Source organism: Dama dama, chromosome 8, assembly GCF_033118175.1.
Source record: "Dama dama isolate Ldn47 chromosome 8, ASM3311817v1, whole genome shotgun sequence".
NCBI classification, from domain to species: Eukaryota; Metazoa; Chordata; class Mammalia; order Artiodactyla; family Cervidae; genus Dama; species Dama dama.
The window spans coordinates 21,658,440-21,680,259 of record NC_083688.1 but is presented as its reverse complement, the minus strand read 5'-3'; the positions used below and the strand labels follow the sequence as shown (position 1 = coordinate 21,680,259).

Below are 21,820 nucleotides of genomic sequence, written 5' to 3'. Positions count from 1 at the left end.
CCAAAAGAGATTATTTCTAAGCCAACTTATATTAGAAAAATGCATTTCCTTGATAACTGCTCTATTTTGCATGAATTGTTCAGATTCATAAATCTTAACTTTAAATGGCAAGGAAAACACACAAAGAGAAAGTTCATTCCAAATTACTACATTTTTTTATTTGAAACTGCACAGAAAAGTTGTTATGGTGTTCAAAAAAAAAAATTAGAGCTTGGCTTTAATATATCTTATTAGCATATGAACACATTTTTGAGAAACAAAATCATGGCTGTTTACATAGTGTGATGTATGCGTGCTCAGTCATGTCCGACGTTCTGCTACCCCATGGACTGTAGCCCACCAGGCTATTCTGTCCATGAGATTTCCCAGGCAAGAATACCAGAGTGGGTTGCCATTTCCTTCTCTAGGGGATCTTCCTGACCCAGGGATCAAACCTGCATCTCCTGCATTGGCAGGAGGATTCTTCACCATTTGTCCCATCAGATAAGCCCATAACCTATGTTATTTTTCCCCCAAATGTTTACACCTTCACATCACCCTTCAGTGCAAGAGCTTTGAATGTTGAATTTGTTCATTTTGCCACTTTGAGGAAAGTGTTTGCTACCCAGGAAAAATTCGTTTAATATTTGCTTTCAACATGCAACTGTGATTTCTAATGAGCCATTTTCTCCAAGTAGACTCTACCATAGTCACTGGAGTTTGGGGCTGATGAGATATTAGGAGAATAAGCAACACCTTACTTTTACCCGCATCTCTGATGAAAGTGAAATGTGCTCTCATCCCACAGGAAGTGTTCCTTTTCACATGAAATCCTCCAAGATGATGAGCTCCAATCCCGAGGAAGACCCTTTGGACACGTTTCTCCAGTACATTGAGGATATGGGAATGAAGGCCTATGATGGCTTGGTTATTCAGAACGCATCAGACATTGCTCGAGAGAACGATCGCTTGAGAAACGAGACAAACCTGGCCTACTTGAAAGAGAAGAATGAAAAACGCCGAAGACAGGAAGAAGCAATAAAACGGTAAGTATAAACAAAAGTGTCCTGAGTGTTGCTCACTCCCAGGAGTCTGTGAGTCCTGCGAAGACTCTGATGTTGTCACCTGCTCAAGAAGGGGTTTGCCAAAGTTAGACTTGAAAAGACAAAGTGAAAATGTCTCCTCAACTGTAACAGAAAACAACCCCCCTTAGGGACAGGACTCTTGCCTTAGTTAACAAAAGTTGTTTACTTTTGTGTTATGATTATGGAGGTGCAGATGGGATGAAGAAAAAATTCAGTTTCCTTTAAATAAAAGTTCATACTGAACAATCTCTTGATAAAAGCTTAAGGGAACACACACTTATTTAATGTTTAATGAAAAATGCCTACCTTTAAAGGTCTTTGTGTCATCCTTATCTTATAATAGAGTTCATCTTTCTATGCAAAGACTTGTCAATTAGACTTTTGTGAGTTTCTGAAGTGGAAGCTTCAGTGTGCGGTCTCTATGCAGAGTTCTGTGGCTATTACATCTCTTGCCTGGTGCTAAGTGTCCCAGCTTTGTTCAAATGAAATGACTTTCATGCTTCAAAACCTACCTGCTACATGCAAATGAGCCTCAATTGCAGCCTCCAAACTGAGGCTACATTTTCCAGTGTATTGAGATCAAAAGAAGGATACACAATTTTTGATTTTTCCAAAAAAATGTTCAGCATTTTCTGAGTGTATATATTGTAGGGGTATAGGTAGAAATGTGTGTTTGATGGAGTCCTATTTATTCAATGAAGTACATTTATTAAGGGCAAAGAGACAGAATTCAGGAAATTAATCCATCAATTGCCTGGATAACTGAATGGTAATAGTAAGCTGTCTTGATAGTTGGTGGATTTTTCATCTAATCTGAAATTAATCCTTTTGCTTACTCTCTATGAACACTATAATATGAAGAAAAAGAAAATATTCTTTTAAGGTGGACTATTCATTCTTATGGGCTTCCCTGGTGGCTCAGGCAGTAAAGAATCTGCCTGCAATGCAAGAAACTGGATTCAATCCCCAGGTCAGGAAGATCCCCTGGAGAAGGAACTGTCTATCCACTTCACTACTCTTGCCTGGAGAATTCCATGGACACAGGAGCCTGGCAGGCTATATATAGTCCATGGTGTCACAAAGAGTTGGACATGACTAAATGACAAACATACACACACATACATTCATTCTCATAAAGAAGCAAAGTAAGGATGCACTACTCCAATCATTTAATGACTGATGCGGAAGAAGAGGGAGAGAAACAGGGAGAGAGATTTGGAAACAAAAGTATAGAAAGAACTTTTCTAGAGGATCATTGTGAAAGAGTGCCATCTTTTTCTCTGGACTATTAAAATAGAAATCCATTCTATTACCAAATGCCCAAATATTTATAAAATTGCATGCTTCATAAACATGTTAATAATCACATATGCTTTTTGTAAGATGTTGTTTATTTCTACCCAGTTTTAGTTGACATCACAGGTTCCTTTCTTACAATAAATTTTTTTCTGCAAAGTACCTCTGATAAACTTCTATATGTATATGAACATTTTAAATTACTTCTGTGAGTCTAATATTTCTGAAACTCAAACAAAAAAGGAAACTCATGATTTTTAAAATAACTTCATATATAAAATCTACAGTTTCCCAATCTTGCCATTAAAACTCATGAATTCATTATTTTCTCTAAACGTAGGGACAGAATTATTTGCTGAATTGTTCTATTAGACTATACAGAGCACCCACAGTGTGCTTATCACTGTACTATTAGATTCTGTGTTTCATCAACAACCTTCAGAAAGTTTCTATCTAAAGATCTATAGATGTTAAGACAGCAAAAATGACTCATTCTTAGGTGGTCAAGTGTTCAAAGAGGCATAATTCCAAGAAGTCTATAGCTCAGGGAACAGGAATAGGAATTTAGGTAAGTGACTGTGCAGTTCTAAGAACAGAATCTTAAGCCAAATTATTGCTCAATAATTACTAGGTCAAAAAGTTCGTATGAGTTTTTCCATGATGTCTTATGGAAAAAACCCGAATGCAGTTTTTGGGCCATCCCAATAACTTGCTGTCAAATATATTCATTGATTGGTAAAATATTTATTGGAATTTTACTGAATGCCAGGAAATGTTCTAGGCTTTTATGTGTGTGTGCTAAGTCGCTTCAGTCGCTTCTGACTCTTTGTGACCCCATCGACTGTAGCCCGCCAGGCTCCTCCTTCCATGGCATTCTCCAGGCAAAAATACTGGAGTGGGTTGCCGTGCCTTTCTCCAGGGGGTCTTCCCAACCCAGCAATCAAACCTGCATCTCTTACGTCTCTTTGCATTGACAGGCAGATTCTTTACTATAGGCGCCACCTGGGAAACCCTAAGCTTTTATGAAATATCAATAAACAGAACAAAGTTCCTGGTTATAAAAGACTACATTCTGAAAGAAGCGTAAAGGAGAGGCAACATGAAAGATATGTTTAAATAAATGTATACAACAGGTGGTAACAGTTTTTTACCCTGTAAAACAAGCCAAGATGAGGAAGATAAGAATAGATTCCAGGGAAAAACTCTGAGATCCTGCAACATCTGAGCAGGAGTATGAGACACTGGGAGCCTGTCGCTGGAGACATGAACCACATGTGGCTATCTATGGCAAGAGGGTTCTCGGCAGAGGACACAAAGTTTGGTGTGCTCCAAGGGCAAGGTGTCCTGTTGTGACCGAGCAAATACTGAGGTTGGGGGCGGTAATTTAATTTCAGACTGGTAGTGGACCATCAGGTAATACAAAGCCTTATAAACACTTATGTTTTACTCTGATAGAAGAAAGATTACAGAAGATTTTTGAACATAAGAATGACGTGCCCTAACTCACCATCCCACAATGATGACTATGGTTTCCATGGGTTGAATAGATGGATGGGGTATAACTGGATGCAGGGAATTCAGAGAGAACTTTTGCAGTGATTCATGTGAGAAATGGTGGTCATTTGGAGTAGGGTGATACTAGTAGAGGTGTCATAAAATACTAAAATTATGGGCACCATTAGAATTTTCTAACTGGTGAGAAGTAGAAGTAGAATAAAAGAAAGGAACTGAAGATGGTTCTCAAGTGTGTTTTGCTGTTGTTCTGGGTTCTGTTGTTATGTGTTGGTTTTATCCGAGACAACTAGAAGAATGATGCTTACACTTAATGAAATGCTAAAGATTTGAAGAGAAGTAAGTTTAGGTTGAATGGTTGGGGAATGGGAGTTCAGCTTTCATCCCCAGTGTTGGGAGTCCTTTTAGATATTCAAATGGAGAATTCTGGATGGGCAATTGAATCCAGGATTCATGGTAGAGATCAAAGTTGGGAATGTTAATATGAGAGTCACAGATATTGCAGTCAAGAGTCTAGTTAAGAATCCCTAGGACCTAAAATTGGATAGAATAAAAGCACCCAGGACAGTTCCTTGGGGGCATGTAATTGCTTAAGTAACAGGAACAGTAGAAGAATCCAGTAAGAATAGGTAGTGAGATAAGAGAACCAGCAAAGTGGGTGTTGCATCAGAGTGAAATGACAAAAGGGATTAAAGAAGAGAGATTTTACTGGTGGGTCAAATATATTGAAGCCTGAAGATTGAATGGATGCTTTTTACCACATTGGTGTTGACAAGAAAAGTTTTGCTGGAGGTCTGGGGGCAAAACCCAATGGGGTTATGTTCATGAGAGAATGGAAAAATAGGAATTGAAACAAGGAAGAAAATGTGTGTCTGTTAATCACTCAGCCATGTCCAACTTTGTAACCCTGCGGACTGTAGTCCTCCAGGCTCCTCTGTCCATAGGATTCTCCAAGCAAGAACACTGCAGTGGGTTGCCAGTTCCTTCTCCAGGGGATTTGCCTGACCCAGAGATCAAACCCAGGTCTGCACCCAAGGAAGAAAATAATAGAAAATTATTGTAGGAATTTTTGAGGTTAAGTAAAATTCACACATACGGAGAGTAGTTGAAGGAGGAAGAGAGGTTTATGGTGTTCTGTTTTCGTTTTTTTCCTTTAAGAAGAGAGAAAGCTAGCTTATTTGAAATGCTGATATAAATGATTACAGTAGAAAGGGAAATGTTAATGACTTAGGAGAGGGAAGGAAAAATTACTGTGATTATATCCTTGAGTAGGTGGGAAGGGATGAGATCTCAAGTGTTTCAGATTGGAGCACAGACTGCTCAGCCACAATGTATGGGTGACTGAACGATGAATGAACGGATGACTATTCCTGCGTGAAGCGGCCCCAAACCTGGCTCCTCACACACCATTTTATTATTGTACCATAGCCGTCACACGTGCTAGGAATCAAAAGATGTAGTATGTCTCTTGCTATCAGTAATTTTTACCTATTCTCCTACAGTCTTTCATCAAATATTTTTCTGGAATTTAAAGTGTAAATATTTTTGGAAGGAGCAAAACACTAGTAAAATCTCCTAAATTTGGAAACTTTTCAGATGATTTTCTTTTTTCATTTGTTTTGCTTTTTGTTGGAGTACAGTTGATTTACAATGTTTTAGGTCCTCAGCAAAGTGATTAAGATATATATGTGTGCATACTAAGTCGCTTCAGTCGTGTCTGACCCTTTGAGACCCCGTGGACTGTAGCCTGGTAGGCTCCTCTGTCAATGGGATTCTCCAGGCAAGAATACTGGAGTGGGTTGCGAGAGTGTGAGAAGGCGTGCGAGGGTGTGCGAGGATCTTCCTGACCCAGGGATCGAACCTGCATCTCTCTTTTGTCTCCTGCATTGGCAGGAAAGTTCTTTACCACTAGTGCCACCTGGGAAGCCCCTTATATACCTATATATATATTACATAAATATTATATATATATAATATTCAGATTCTTTTCTATTTTAGGTTATCACAAGATATTGAGTGTATAGTGATATACTGTGATATATAGTAGGTCCTTGCTATTTATCTATTTTATATTATATATATATATATGTATTCAGATTCTCTTCTTTACTGGTTATCACAAGATACTGAGTATAGAGAATAGTGATATGCTATGATATACAGTAGGTCCTTGTTGTTTATCTATTTTATATATAATAGTGTATACATTTTAATCCTAAATTCCTAATCCAAAATCCCCTCCTTTCCCCTTTGATAGCTACAAGTTTGTTTTCAATGTATGTGAGTTTATTTCCGTTTTGTAAATTAAGCTCATTGATATCACTTTTTATATTCCATATATAAGCGATGTCATACAATATCTGTCTTTTTCTGTCTGATTTACTTAGTATGATAGTCTCTAGGTCCATCCATGTTGCTCAGATGGCTTTGTTTTATAAAAGCAGGGCTCATGAGCAGTGTGCAGGAGATCTGGGTTCAATCCCTGGGTCAGAAAGATCCCCTGGAGGAGGAAATGAGTGCCCACTGCAGTATTCTTGCCTGGAGAATTCCATAGACAGAGGAGGCTGGCAGGCTACAGTCCATGGGGTTGCAAGGAGTTGGACATGACTGAGGGATTAACACACACACATGTGCAGTGTGGGGACATATATAGAAGTTTCTGGATGATGCAGTGGGAGGAACTGGAGAATCACGAAAGGAGCCAGAACAGTCATGACTGGGCAGGGGGAGGAGGTTCAAGGCCTCCTTGTGTTTGGGATGGGGCTCTCAAATTATTCCATCTCAGTACCTGCTGAAATGTTCAAATTCAATTTATATTGTTCATATGGGGACAAATGTTCTGGGATTCTGAAAATTAAAGGATGTAATAAATTTTAAATATTGTATAGAATATTCTCATAGTACATTTTTAGAGTTGCTTCAACTTTGCTAATAGGAAATTCATTTTTAAAATTTTTGAAAACTCCTTAGCAAGATTCTGGTCACACAGGCATTTTGAGGTTGCAGAGATGGTAACCAAGGCAGAATATCCATACCTAAATTTCACACATATTTTAGTACTTTTAACATGCAATTTATGTCATTATACATAAAATTCAACATGATATTAATAAACACAGTCTAATCAATTAAAATTCTTTGTCACATCTGCTGAATGCTTGCTTTAATATATACTATGATTTAATGTAAATGCTGAAAATCTAAAGATGGGGCATGTTTGACCTTGAAAAGGCATTGATGATAATTCTCTGTGAAATATGCCAGTTGCAATTTCAGAAATGTGCAGACTGCCAGGGATTGCTTAAAAAATGGAAATAGGATTTCCTGTGATTGATCTTCTAGATCACATATGTGCTGAAATGCCTTTTGTGTTGAAGCTGGGAAGCTTAAAACACTGAGCTCTTAGGAAAAAATCTCCTCATCACATTCTCAGTGTTCCAAGTCACTTGTGCTTTCTGAGCCCAATTATTATTTTTAAACTAAGTTGAGCCCATTTTTTGCTATTAACTTCCTTATACTTTCACTTCCATTTCTCAAATGGGATTTGACTGAAAAATCTTATTGGATAGAAAATTTTAAATAAATAAAAAGTGATTCTCAGTACTTTACTCAACAGCTCCAAATAACATTTGGTGGGAAAGAGAGAGAAAGACTCAAAAGGCGAAAAGTTAATGGAGAATGAAAAATATTCCAGTAGCTCATCATTTCTGCTATGTTAAAATTCTAATGGTTTTCTGCAGGCATTGTTAAATGAGATTTCTTTTTTATTAAAAAAAAATATCAGAAAACAAACATGCAAAACCTATCATTTCAGACTAGTGAGATCACTTGAAGTATGTTAGAAAACTCTAGTTTGTTACACGTGTGGGTGAAGAGGGATGTTTAGGACACAAGGATAATAGATATATTGAACCATTAACACATAGGCACTAGTCACTAAGGGGCAGCAACTCACAAATGAGAACAGGCTGGTTACAGACACCAGGTAAGGCAGTACTTATGTGTACCTATTAATGTAAGATCTCCTTTGAAGAGTCACTCTACCAGTAATATCAAGAAGAGCAATAAAAAGATCCTCTGGTAAACCCAATGATTCATGCTTAGGCTTGAGGCTTCTCTCTTCATGTGAATTTTTTCTATCTGGATTCTGGAATTCATTCTTGCATTGTCTCATTTTACTACTAGTAAAATGATTAGTATTTTGCAAACAATATAGGACATATCCTTTATTTCAAAAAAGCTCCTGGAAAATGTGTTCCCAGTACATATCTTTCTAAGTATGTTTTCTATTAAAGAAAGGGGTCAAATATTTTTTTCTAATAAAACAAATGCTACATTAGTGAAATTCCCCCTAACATTGCAAGTCTGGAAGACAGCTCTAGATTTTAGCTAAGTGGTTCTGACACAAAGGACTACTTAGGCTGATTAGGAATGTCTCTATTCCCTATGGATGCCCTCAAGGGATCTATATGAGGTTATATTTCCTCTTTAAAAGTGACAGTCAGAAACAGAATTAGATTAGTTACAGCTCCTTTAAAAAAAAATACATGCAATTGTATATTAAGATATATACTTGGGAGCCATTTATATTTGAAGATTTCAGTATCTCTGTGAGTCAAAAGAAACAAAGGGCCAGGAAAGTTCATCCTTTAGACAACAGAGAAAAAAAATAACTAAAAATAAAATTAAAGAAAATATTTGCTTCCTATTTACTAAAGCATTTCTACTTAGAAAGCAAATGACTGTGATACCAAAATTTAGAATTGGTTGCTATTTGAAATGATTACCCAAAGACATAATTACATTGAGAGCTCTTATTAGAGAAATGTTAGTAGTTACATAAATCCTCTTTAGATTGTTATGGCTTCCGGAATCATACTGATGATTTGCAGCAGAAGACTTTATGGAAATAGGGAGCATTTACTGAAGAGCATTTGAGTGAGAGAAATATCCATTCAGTGCAATGTGAATAGTCACGGATAGGTAATCTTATTAGGTTTGACTTAATTGCAGGTATGTGGGAAAATGAAATGCCCTGTTTGTGCATGAAAATGGATGTTCACTTTGTTGAGGTGAAGTGGAGACAGTTAAATGAACCAGAGTTCAGAAACACTACCATGTCAACTTTTAGTAATACTCTAGTGTTAGCCTTAGAAGTGACTCTACAGGCAGCTCTAGCTCCAACGCTTAGAGCATAGGAAACAAACCCACCAAGCCTTCAGCCATATTCGTCTATCTAGAATGAAACCCAAATCTGCAGCGTGTCAGGGTCGTGCTGGAATGAATCAGCTGATCTGATCTGATGTGAATTTCTGACCTAATTTTGCTGTAGGACTCAGGGCTCAGGCAGAGAAAAGAAGGTTAATGTGTTTATAAGGGGGTGAGATTAAACAGTGGACAGTATCTTGATAACCATCTCTAATTTCAGCTTCCTCTTGTGTTTGTGATTAATTCCAATCACTTTTCTATTAATCATTTCAGAGGACCACAAGCTGCTTTGCTTATTTTTTTTTTATTGTTGTTAAAATTGTGCATCTGGATTTCTTTCTTCAAAGTTTAAACAAGATATCTAGACACGAGTAATTTTTATTATAATACAAATTTATGTGGATATTTTTAATTCATAGGACCCTACAATAAGAATAAAGAATTCAATAATTTGCCTCGTCCATCCTCCACTGCTCTTTATTGAGCCAGAAGCCAAATCTACAAGGGTGATCCTAAATAAATTGATTTATTAAAAATGTTCTATATTTCCAATGCTGGAAGGGAAAGTTAATATTAATGAGCTTGTATCTAAGGACACCACTTAGGCTCATTAATATTAACTTTCCCCATTTAGCCTAAGGACTAAATTTGTCCATTTTGGTTGTTTTACCAGTTCACTTTGTAAGTCAGAATGGTGTCTGACTGCTGGCCTCCTGTTTGCAGTAAGGGTTGTCGCAGTCCTAAGAGGATTTATACTAACATCAGTATTCATCTTTCTACAATTCATATTGCATCTATATTTGTAATAGAGGTGATTGTAGGTTTTTCACTGTCACCTGTGAGGGCACTTAGAGGTCACATTAAGAGGGATCTTTAATGGCTCAGGTTAAGGTAAGACTTTATTCTTCTTATGTACCTTTTGGAGAGTATTTATCCCTCTGGTTGTTGCAACTTTAATTACATCTGGGACCTAGCGTTGACTTTACATTTGAAGAAGCTCAGTGTCTGTTCTATATCTGAAATAAATAGACAGATGTTGGCAAGAGGAGGAGCTTTTCAGAACACAATCCCATGTGCAACTGTCAGTCAGCCTGAGAATTAAGCTCTTATGCGGAGGATATCACGGCAAAGAATGGACCTTTCAAACATCCAAACCTACGGCTACCTGAATCATTGAAAAGAAACCCATTGGAAAGCATAAGGTAATCTTTCTTTCAAAAGCAGTGTTAAATATTTAGAGATGGTTATAGATTAATGGGGCAATAGTTTTTAGTTTAAGGCTGTTTCTTTATACTCTCAGGCTATCAGAGGATATTCTCAATCTTTAAGTAAACATAGCCTTTGGAAAAGGTTCAAAAATCCAGATAAGGAAAAGAAATTATTATGGAGCTAGGGTATGAGTCAGGGGACTTTTGTAACTACTAAAAATGCAATATAGCTTAGAGAACATGTCTAATGTAACAAATGAAACAGCTAGACCATAGGCTGAGCATGCTAATAAAATAGCTCCAAGGCTTCTGTCCAACTTTGACATAGCCTGAAAGAAAACATCTTCATTATAAATGTATGGGTCACCTTGAAATTAATTTTAATCATGCACTGATAGAAGGAAAATCAAGCTCCTCTCCCAAAATGAATCTCTGCTTGAAACACATGCCTCTGGAGAAAAGTTATTCTGAATAACAGTCATATTTGGAAGTACAGGACAGAATATTCATAGCCATGCTACAATATGAATATAACTAGCCTGCCAGGAAGCAGAGGGAACAATATTTTTTAAGAAAAGCATTTTCATTAAGAGGCACAAGGAAGCTATTTTAAAAATAAAAAGACCAGCATTTAAAATCCATTATTTTAATTAGTAAATTGCATTTTAGTCTCTTATTTGGGACTAAGTACACCATTCAGCATATCCTGATGTTTGAATAAGAAATGAAGTGGTTCAGCAGTGAAGAAGAGCTTCTTTACAAAGAAGACTTGATAATTTTCTATCATGGTGGCATTTATATGTGTTGTGCAGTATTTTGTCAAGTTTTTCATTAAGCATTTACTGAATGTCTATCACAACTCAGGTATAGTTCTAGGTGCTTGGGATAAAGCAGTGAACAAATAGTTTAAAAAAAAAAGAAGCTTGTCCTCATAAGATTTATAATCTGTTATGTGTTGGGTGAGAGAGACAGACGATAAACAAGTAAAGTAGAGAGTAAGTTAAAATTTGATGAGTTATGTGGAAAAAAATGAAATAAGGACATTGAAGCCAAGGATGTGGATGAAGAGGGCAGGGGTACATAGATGGACCAGGAAAAGGCTCACTATGGATGTCACACTATGGATGTCACTGACCATGGAGGTCGCTGTTACTCAGTTGAGATGAGAGGAGGATTTGTTGAAGGGTTTGGGAAGAAAGAATGCCGTAAACTGACTCCCAGATAGAGAGGAGGCTCATTCTGGCTGCTCTGTGGTGCAGGAGCATCAGCTGGGAGATTGTAAAAACCATCATGAGGAGGACAGACGGTGGCGTGGACCAGAGCAGCAGCGCTGGACAGGGGGGAGAAGTGGTGGAATTAGAGGTGCATTTTGAGGGTAGAGTTGATGAAATTTGGAGACAGATTGGCTGTGGGGTGTGAAAGCAAGATAAAGTAAGACATTCCCATTAGCTAGCATGGTGAAGACAGCAGAAAAGGGGTTTTGGTGAGAAAGGTTTGGGGCATATTGAGATTTCTCAGGCTTTTGATGGTTTGTTGGTATCTATGAGAATTTCATGTTTCATTTTTGATGTTTTGTGGGTTTGGGATTGAAAAATTGCATAGAATTTGAAATACTTTTATAAAACTCAAAATTGTACACACACATTTAAATTTGAAGAAATTTTTTTTTTTTTTAGTGTTTATTCAGCAAAGGGCAAATGTGTAGATTAACCAGAGAAAATGAAAAATTGCCTGAAGGTCTCTGCCTTTGTGCAGATTTAGTGGAGTAAGTGATCTCGATTCTAATAGCTACGTGATCCACACTCTTGGACGCTTTCCAGTTAAGACAGAGAGAACCACCCTCATCCTATAGTTTTAGAAGCAAGATGAAAGGCAGGTGTAGACTGGCAGAATACTCGACATTGTTAAAAAGTAAAAATGCTCTAACAATGGGTGGCTTTGGCCATGTTTATTTATGGCCTTTTTGAGATGATGGAGACATAGATAAGTAGTTCGTTAACTGATACACATGGGACATTTTCCCTGTCCTGAGGTATTTCAATAAACCAGGGTTATCATCCTGTTGTAAGATGCAAATTCAGAGTAAAGTTGTGTGTGTGTTGGCGGGCAGGGAGTAATGGTGTGTATGTTAGGCCACAGGAGAGGATAACTAAGTAGTGGGAAAATCCTGGTGCCCAGATGGAAGGTAGGATTGGTTTCTTCTACTTTCTAACTAAGGTGAGACCCATAAAGGGGTCCTTAATCCTTAAAGTGACATTAACTCACTTGTTAATTATAAATAATAATATTCCCTTTCTTGTACTGTTAAGAGAAATAAAGATACAACTCACATGGAACAACTAGTGGAGTAGTCAATGTATCATAACTGCTTAGAATTGGTAGCTGCCATTATTGTTAGTATTATTATTATCATCACTATATTTGCTTTCACAGTCAACATTATGACCTTCATCTTCATCATATAATATAGCTACATTAATAATGACATACTGCACCAATGAAAAAAAAATCTATCTCCATTTAGGTAGAAAGCAACACGAGGAAAGAAACTGGACTGTTTGCTTTGAGTGATTGAAATTACACATATACCCAGACCTCAAATGTGAATTTCTTCCTTTTGTTTCATCTTCTCCATGTACACATATTTTTGTTTCTTCTCCTAAAATAGTTAAAATTATATGAGGGCTGAAAGATTTTGGCACATAAATAGATTCGAAAGGATGCAGTAACTGGTAGTTTCAGTCTTAATTATTAAACTGGTTTTTAAGAGCAGAGAAGTTGCCTCTTGTGTGTAGTAGGTTTTGAAATGTTTGTCATATAAGATTGTATCAAACTTAGTCCATTTACTGATGATCTATTTCCTATAGGAACAGTAAATAAGCTAGCATAGTATGTGATATTTGAAATGTAAATCATTAATGAATTTCCAGATATTTACAGGGAACTACCCTGAAAGTTTTCCCTCTTGGCATCTGAGCAGCTAAATTTTGACTTTTTTCATGGAAATGCATACTTCCTGTGAAGAAACTGCTTATAACACTTGGGCTAAAGCTAAACAAAGAAAGGAATAATGACTCATGAAGATAAAATGACAACTTAATGTCGACAAGAGATACAAGCTAAAATATTTTTTAAAAAATACTTTATTATTTGATTTCTCTTCTGGAGAGCAACATGTTTTCAACATGGCACTGTAAATACTGCTAAAAGATTTAAGCTTCCTATTATTTTGAGACTTACTCGGGAGACTAATCACATGAAAGTCTCCACCTGCCCTTCACACCAGGAAAGAACTCTTCTTCCTTTTAAACCCCTTCATGCAGTAATTGTAACTCTGACCTGCCCAGCCCTTTTTAAAAGAGAACCAAAATTGCATGCAGACACTTGAGCCTTTGAGAATTTTCCTGGAGGGGTTCTTAACCTCCTAGGATGCTTGTTTTTAGATTGTTGCACCCTGGTGGCTCAATCGGTAAAGAATTCGCCAGCTGTGAGGAAGACCTGGATTCGACCCCTGGGTTGGGAAGACCCTCTGGAGGAGGGCATAGCAACCCATTCCAGCATTCTTGCCTAAAGAATCCCATGGACACAGGAGCCTGGTGGGCTACAGTCCATGGGGTTGCAAAGAATCAGACATGACTGAGCAACTAAGCACAGACACACATATAATTTAAACAAACTTTAAAAATGCTCTGAAGCCTGTTACAATACACAATTGAAATAGTATTTATTTTGGAGATAAATGATGAAACAGGACTAGATATCATTTGTTGAACAAGTTATTTTATAGATCATTTTTAAGGAAACATTGTTCTTTCAGCAGCTGGCATTTTATTTTGTTTAGGGAGAGATAGCATCTTGTGATTTACACACAAAAAAAGAAAACAGTAATGGAGAACTTTTTTTGAAAAGACAATGGGGAGACATGTTTGTAGCAATGAGAGGATGAACAGACTCTTCTCTCAAGAGAAGGGGGATGACTTCCTTTTTTACCCTCCTCCCCTACCAAGTTTGAAATTATATTGTAGGGAGTGTTTGATCACAGTGAGACTAGAATCTGAAATAATTTACTTTTCTGTTATCTTTAAAGCATTTTAGAGAAAACTCATTATAATGGATAAACATTATTCTCTTCTGCCTTGTGGCCTCTGGATAATGAAGCAAAAGGTTAAGAGGTGGTAGTTTATGACTTTTCTCACGATTTTTACAGAGCTCTTTTTGAAGGTCCAAAACCTCAGCAAATTCCAACTCTCAGCAGATCAGTACAAATAACATCTTTTTAGAAAGAAATCCCATGTACTTTGCAACTCTTGTTAGTACAGACACATTCATTTCTAGAAATTAGTTCTTTCAAATGCCAAATTTCATTTAAACTATGTCTTTTTGATAGAGTTTTATTTTTATTTTTCCTTAATGTCTTTTTAGGATTTTAATTGCTTTCCTTCGTTCCTGTGTTTTATAATACACTTCAATTCCAATCTGGTGTGTGTGTGTATGTATGTGTGCTTTGTTCAGTTTGTGCACAATTATTTTTAAAAAGCCTAGGTATTTCAAATAAAAATAGAGGAGAGAAATACATTTTCAAAACATGGTACATGGTTCAATAGATTAAATGGAATAAAGAGTGATGGGGGAGGGGGATAGAAAATGACTGCCTAGTAAAAGGCTTTTTAGCAAATCATACTGAATCTCATTAATAAAGAATACGTCCACTAGAACCATACAATCAGTCTGCCATGTGCATTAGTGATGTCTAGCCCAATTCAGGTAGATAAATTGTTCCCTAAGTGTTGGTCGCCTGCCACTCAAAACACAATACCGATAATACATGCCATGCTGAATTTCCCCTGACTCATGATGAATTTTTTCACAGGTTAGACTGGGCTAAACAGGCGAAAGAGAAGAATGATGTGTGTCTGAATGAACGCAACCACCAGCAGCCAGAACGATAGATAACTGGACAGCGAAATAAGAGAATAGGACACTGAACCAATCTGCCAAAAATAAACTGACAGGGAGGAATCCAAAGAAATATCATTGGCAAATGTGTCCGTTAAAAATACAACCAGAAAAGTGTGCAGTCAATACAGAGCTTGCAAAGCCAGATGAGAGCACTACTGTAGTGTAAAGAGATCCATCATGGAAAAACAGGCCTAAGATAAGGAAGATAAAAGGGAACAGGAAACACAGTAACTAGATACTTCCATGAATTTTTTTCAATGAATACTTTAATTACAGTATCTAGTCTGGTTTCTACCCATGAACAATTCTATTTACTGATGAATACCATAACTAACCTACTTCTCCATAGCTAGCTGTCAGAACATTGATTATTATAAACAGATACTTTTAAAACATCTTTTTAAATTTTATATGGGGATATAGTTCATTTACAATGTTGTATTAGTTTCAAGTAGCAAAGTGATTCAGTTATATAGATACATATATCTATTCTTTTTCACCTTTTCCCCCATATAGGTTATTATAGAATATTGAGTAGAGTTCCCTGTGCTATATGGTAGGACTTTCCTGATTATCTGTTTTACACATGGTAGTGTGTCTATAAAACAGATACTTTTTAAAGACATGGTATAATATGTCTTTGTGAGACTCTGGTTTGAATTGATAACATGTAATTTTTCTGAAGAAGTCCATTGGTTTTACATACGACCTGCAAACAAAAGCATTTGCTTTCCCACCTATAGTGGAAGGGAAAGTCTTCTATCACTCCTTACAAGATTAAAAAATCTCTAAGGAGATATCATGCATGTAAGAGAGCATTTTGAAATGAGGTGGGAACACTAAGCCTGTGCTGTCCCATGATTGCATTAAAGTGGAAGAATGAAAGATTAGGCTGGTATTGGGTTTAATAAGAATGCTGCTTGTGGATTTGTCATTAATGCCGTGACCCTATCTGCCCAAGCCTTTCCATTTCAATGTGACTTCGAATTCTAAAAAGAAGTCAGCTTAAAGGTGTCAACACAATCCCCTGTGTAACTTGCCTTCAGCAAAGAACCTCTATCTTTAATTTAACACAGTTGGCAATCTTGGTTTGAGACAGACTGTGATTTAGTTAACACGAAAACAGGATGACCTCTGTCACCCCAGAGTTGAATGAGGAGCTCAGCCCAGGCTTGATGGCATGTATGAACTATTGTAGAAATGATAACCTGGGAACAAAATGAAATGGGCTCAATGAACATGTGGAAGAATGGACGTAGCCACCCTCTTGTGGCCTGAACGCTTCTAAAGGTGTGCTTTAATAATGCGTGTGTGTTCTGTTACCTCAGTCAAACAGATAAAACTCATCTTAATGAAGCAGCTCAGAATAGTCAACCTGATGCAATAAAAATTATCTCCACGTGCCAACTAGCAGCTCTTGTTAGGTCCTGATAAAGTGAAAGTCTTAGTTGCTCAGTCATGTCTGACTCTTTGCAACCCCATGGACTGTAGCCAGGGTTCTCTGTTCTTGGGATTCTCCAGGCAAGAATACTGGAGTGGGTAGCCATTCCCTTCTCCAGGGGATCTTCCCAACCCAGGGACTGAATCCAGATCTCCTGCACTGAGGGTGGATTCTTTACTGTCTGAGTCACCTTGTTCTATTAGGCCCTGATAATGATGCAGCATATCCTGGGAGTCAAGAATTAGCATGTAATAGAAACACTTTCAACTCCTGGAGCAGTCAATTTAGTCAATAAAAATCTTACCCTTTAACTACATGGATCATGAATGTCAGGGAAGCCTGGTGTGCTGCAGTCCATGGGGTCACAAACAGTCAGACATAACAGAGCAACTGAACAACAACAAAAATCTTCACTTTAGAAAATTTTCTAAAAAAGATAATTTATTTTCTTCATTCATGATCCATGTAGTTAAAGGATAATATTTTTATTGATTTGGAGACATTTTATTCCTCAAGTGGACCATGTAATTCCCAAGATACTTGATGAAATACAACTTCATATATTTAAGATCAGACCTGAAAATCAACTTTTCATTACTTTTTTTTTTATATTTGTGTCTGAACTTTGGAAGAAAAAAAGCATTTCCCTCACTCCTTCTAAATTCAATCAGATAGATTTTTAAAAATGAATGAAGAATATGTTACTTTATATTCAAAATGATAGTGGGACAATGAATTAAAGTTTCGTCAAGTTATTTTTTTCTCAGGTACAAGGATGTCAAATTCACCAAAAGCCCCATTTGCATACTTTCTATATATGATCTCTAGCCTCAATTTCTAGTATTTAGCGCTAATTATCATCTCTAAGCAAAACAAATAGCCACATAAATAATACAACCCACACATATAAATTGTACGAAGAATCCTCTATTGTCCGAGGCTTATGTGTCCTCCTAAAATCAAAGCATCAAATGGAAATAAATTAGATAAAAAGTAAGGAAAAAAGTGAAATTCCCGAAGAGATCAGGGTAATCTTAGCCTGGTCACTGGCTAGCCTGGTCACTAAAATGCCAGACTATGTTCCTTTCTTCTCTAGTCTCTGAATTTATAAGTAAGTTTGCAAAATACTTGTCAAGAGTAGTCATTAAACGAATCCTTGTAGTTTTGCAAAATAATCCAAAAATAATTTGAAGTTATTTCTATCAGACTCAAAGTTGTATGCCTAAAGTGGCACTTAATCACTACGGTAACGTTGGTTTTCTAGAAACCAAATTTTTAGCAACCTCGACAATAGACATTGATTTTTTTAAGGGATAGAGCTTTAATAAAAAGGAGACAGAAACATGTCAGGTGCCTGGCAAATGTGTGTCTTTGGAGTGACCATGTCCTTTCCCACTGTGGAGTTAATCAGACCCAGCAGAAGTTTATGCATTCATACAAAAGGTCATCTATATGGTTTGTTTCAAACTAGTTAACTTGGCATATCAGAATTTCTATTTTTATTTTCATTTTCTGTGTGGGCGTGTGTGTTTGAGCCATTGATGTTTTGATGGATTACACAGAGCATTTCTCACCAGGAATTTATCCAACAAGTCAAGGCACTTTGGTTATTAAATTGAGGTCTCATGTTAGAGGCCATTAAGCAAATTATTTAGTGCACTCTGCTTTAGCAGGCAAGGGCACAAGTACAGTATTTTATGACTGGTTAATTTCCTGCTGCAATTAAATTCTTGACACACACTTGGAAGGAGAAACAATGGAAAAGGGAAAATTAAAGATGGCTTTCTATTGTTAAGTTTCTGTTGGAAAATGGGCCTTTAAAAAGAGGTTGATCTAATACATTTAAGGATTCACATCTTTTGTCCTATGGCAGATTGGAAAGTTCCAATGGTATACAAGCAGAGGTAAATGTTTGGGGTTTTAGATTTGTTTTATTTTTAGATTTTATACAAGCAGTAAGATTTGCATTCTAATAGATTTTAACAGCTACTGTAACAAACTATACAAATACTTTTTAATAATGAAATTAGACTAATTCAATATACATGTTATATAAATGTCTAATTTTTGGTTTGATGGTGGATTAAGAGACAACGAAACCATTAGTGTGTGTTGAGTGTGTGAGAGAATACTAATATTTAAATTCAAGTTTAAATTCATTATAGTGGGAAGACCCAAATGAAGAAAAATGAGGTAGCTTTTCAGACATAAATTCTTAATAATTGAAATCAAAATAAAATAATTGAAATCAATAAAATTTTAATTTTAAAATAAAATTATGTCAAAATAAAATCAGTTTCATGTTATACCTATCTCTTTTTTCTTTTCTTTTTTTACTTCTTCAATATTTTCATCTGAACCCATAGAATAATATAGCAGGTGATTTGCAGCATCAGATTTCTTTTCAGGCTATATTTTTGTTCCTACCTCCTTCTGGCTGTGTGATCATGTGCTAAGTACTTAAATTCTCTGGGCTGCAGATTTTTCTATGATAAAATGGTGATGATGATAGTGTCTACAACTCATGTTGTTATAAGAAACTGATGACATCAGGCATGCAGAGGGCTTAAAACAGGACTTGTAACACTAAATGAACATTAGCTCTTATAAACGAAATGTTCCCCGCATGAAGACAGGGCCTTGGCTTCACTTTACTGTATCTTCAACACCTGGCACAGTATATGCTTAATAAATATATTTGGATGATTTATTAAATATTAATTTGTATTATGAGAACTTATTCGTGACTTAGCAGCAGCAGCAGCATGCATGAGTTAATAGGAAGTTAGTGATATGGTGTAATTTGAGGGGAGGCTAGTGTAACTCTTAGCATCTGTGAAAATCTCTTTTTCAATATAACCGGTGTTGGACAACTTAGCACTTGAGAGTCCCTTGGACTGCAAGGAGATCAATACATGACTTGAGAGTCCCGTCAACTGCAAGAGATCAAACCAGTCAATTCTAACGGAAATCAATCCTGAATATTCATTGGAAGGACTGATGCTGAAGCTGAAGCTCTAATACTTTGGCCAACTGATGTGAAGAGCCAACTCATTAGAAAAGACCCTGATGCTGGGAAAGATTGAAGGCAGGAAGAGAAGGGGATGACAGAGGACAAGATGGTTGGATGGCATCACCAATTCGATGGGTCTAAGTTTGAGAAAGCTCTAGAAGATGGTGAAGGACAGGGAAGCCTGGTGTAGTGCAGTCCATGGGGTTGCAGAGTCAGACAAGACTGAGTGACTGAACAACAACAACAAATATAATATAACCAGGGATTTTCTGATGGCTCAGATGGTAACGAATCTGCCTGCAATGCAGGAGACCCAGATTGGATCCCTGGACTGAGAAGATCCTCTGGAGAAGGAAATGGCTACTCACTCCACTGTTCTTGCTTAGAGAATCCCATGGAGAGAGGAACCTGGTGGGCTACAGTCTGTGGGGTCACAATGAGTCAGACATGAACTGAGCCACTAATACACACACACATACATCTCAAAAGTATAAGATTATTCTTTTGGCTTGCATTGATCTAGTCTTTATAAGGTGAATGAAAAGACAACATATTAGTATAATTATATCAGTTAGGTCAGTTCAGTCACTCAGTCGTGTCCAACTCTTGGCAACCCCATGAACCGTAGCACGACAGGCCTCGCTGTCAATCACCAACTCTCGGAATCCACCCAAACCCATGTCCATTGAGTCAATGATGCCATCCAAACATCTCATCCTCTGTCGTCCCCTTCTCCTTCTGCCCTCAATCTTTCCCAGCGTCAGGGTCTTTTCCAATGAGTCAGCTCTTTGCACCAGGTGGCCAAAGTATTGGAGTTTCAGCTTCAACATCAGTCCTTCCAATGAACACCTAGGACTGATCTCCTTTAGGATGGACTGGTTGGATCTCCTTGCAGTCCAAGGGACTCTCAAGAGTCTTCTGCAACACCACAGTTCAAAAGCGTCAATTCTTCTGCACTCAGTTCAGTTTAGTCACTCAGTAATGTCTGACTCTTAGCGACCCCATGAATCGCAGCACACCAGGCCTCCCTGTCTATCACCAACTCCTGGAGTTTACTCAAACTCATGTCCATCAAATCAGTGATGCCATCCAACCATCTCATCCTCTGTCGTCCCCTTCTCCTCCTGCCCCCAATCCCTCCTAGCTTCAGGGTCTTTTCCAATGAGTCAACTCTTTGCATGAGGTGGCCAAAGTATGGGAGTTTCAGCTTCAACATCAGTCCTTCCAATGAACACCCAGGGCTGATCTCATTTAGGATGGGCTGGTTGGATCTCCTTGCAGTCCAAGGGACTCTCAAGAGGCCTCTCCAACACCACAGTTCAAAAGCATCATTTTTTCAGCGCTCAGCTTTCTTCACAGTCCAGCTCTCACATCCATACATGACCACTGGAAAAACCATAGCCTTGATTAGATGGACCTTTGTTGGGAAAGTAATGTCTTTGTTTTTCAATATGCTGTCTAGGTTTGTCATAACTTTCTTTCCAAGGAGTAAGCATCTTTTAATTTCATGGCTGCAATCACCATCTGAAGTGATTTTGGAGCCCAGAAAAATAAAATCTTTCACTGTTTCCACTGTTTCCTCATCTATTTGCCATGAAGTGATGGGACCGGATGCCACCATCTTCGTTTTCTGAATGTTGAGCTTTAAGTCAAATTTTTCACTCTCCCCTTTCACCTTCTTCAAGAGGCTCTTTAGTTCTTCTTCACGTTCTGCCATAAGGGTGGTGGTATCTGCATATATGAGGTTCTTGATATTTCTCCCGGCAATCTTGATTTCAGCTTGTGTTTCCTCCAGCCCAGCATTTCTCATGATGTACCCTGCATAGAAGTTAAATAAGCAGGTTTACAATGTAAAGCCTTGACATACTTCTTTTCCTATTTGGAACCAGTCTGTTGTTCCACGTCCAGTTCTAACTGTTGCTTCCTGACCTACATACAGGTTTCTCAAGAGGCAGGTCAGGTAGTCTGGTATTCCCTTCTCTTTCAGAATTTCCCACAGTTTATTGTGATCCACATAGTCAAAGGCTTTGGCATGGTCAATAAAGCAGAAATAGATGTTTTTCTGGAATTCTCTTGCTCTTTTGAATACCCAGCAGATATTGGCAATTTGATCTCTGGT

General features: G+C 37.4%; 1 protein-coding gene across 1 annotated transcript in view; it reads left to right on the top strand.

Annotated features, from left to right (window-relative positions):
• The first annotated feature begins 804 nt into the window (after positions 1 to 804).
• The window catches only part of NYAP2 (neuronal tyrosine-phosphorylated phosphoinositide-3-kinase adaptor 2), a 288,785-nt gene continuing 267,769 nt past the window's right edge, over positions 805 to 21,820 (top strand). The window contains exon 1 of the mRNA XM_061147893.1: positions 805 to 1,025. Coding sequence (XP_061003876.1) covers positions 805 to 1,025 — 221 coding nt within the window. The remainder of the gene's footprint in view (positions 1,026 to 21,820) is intronic.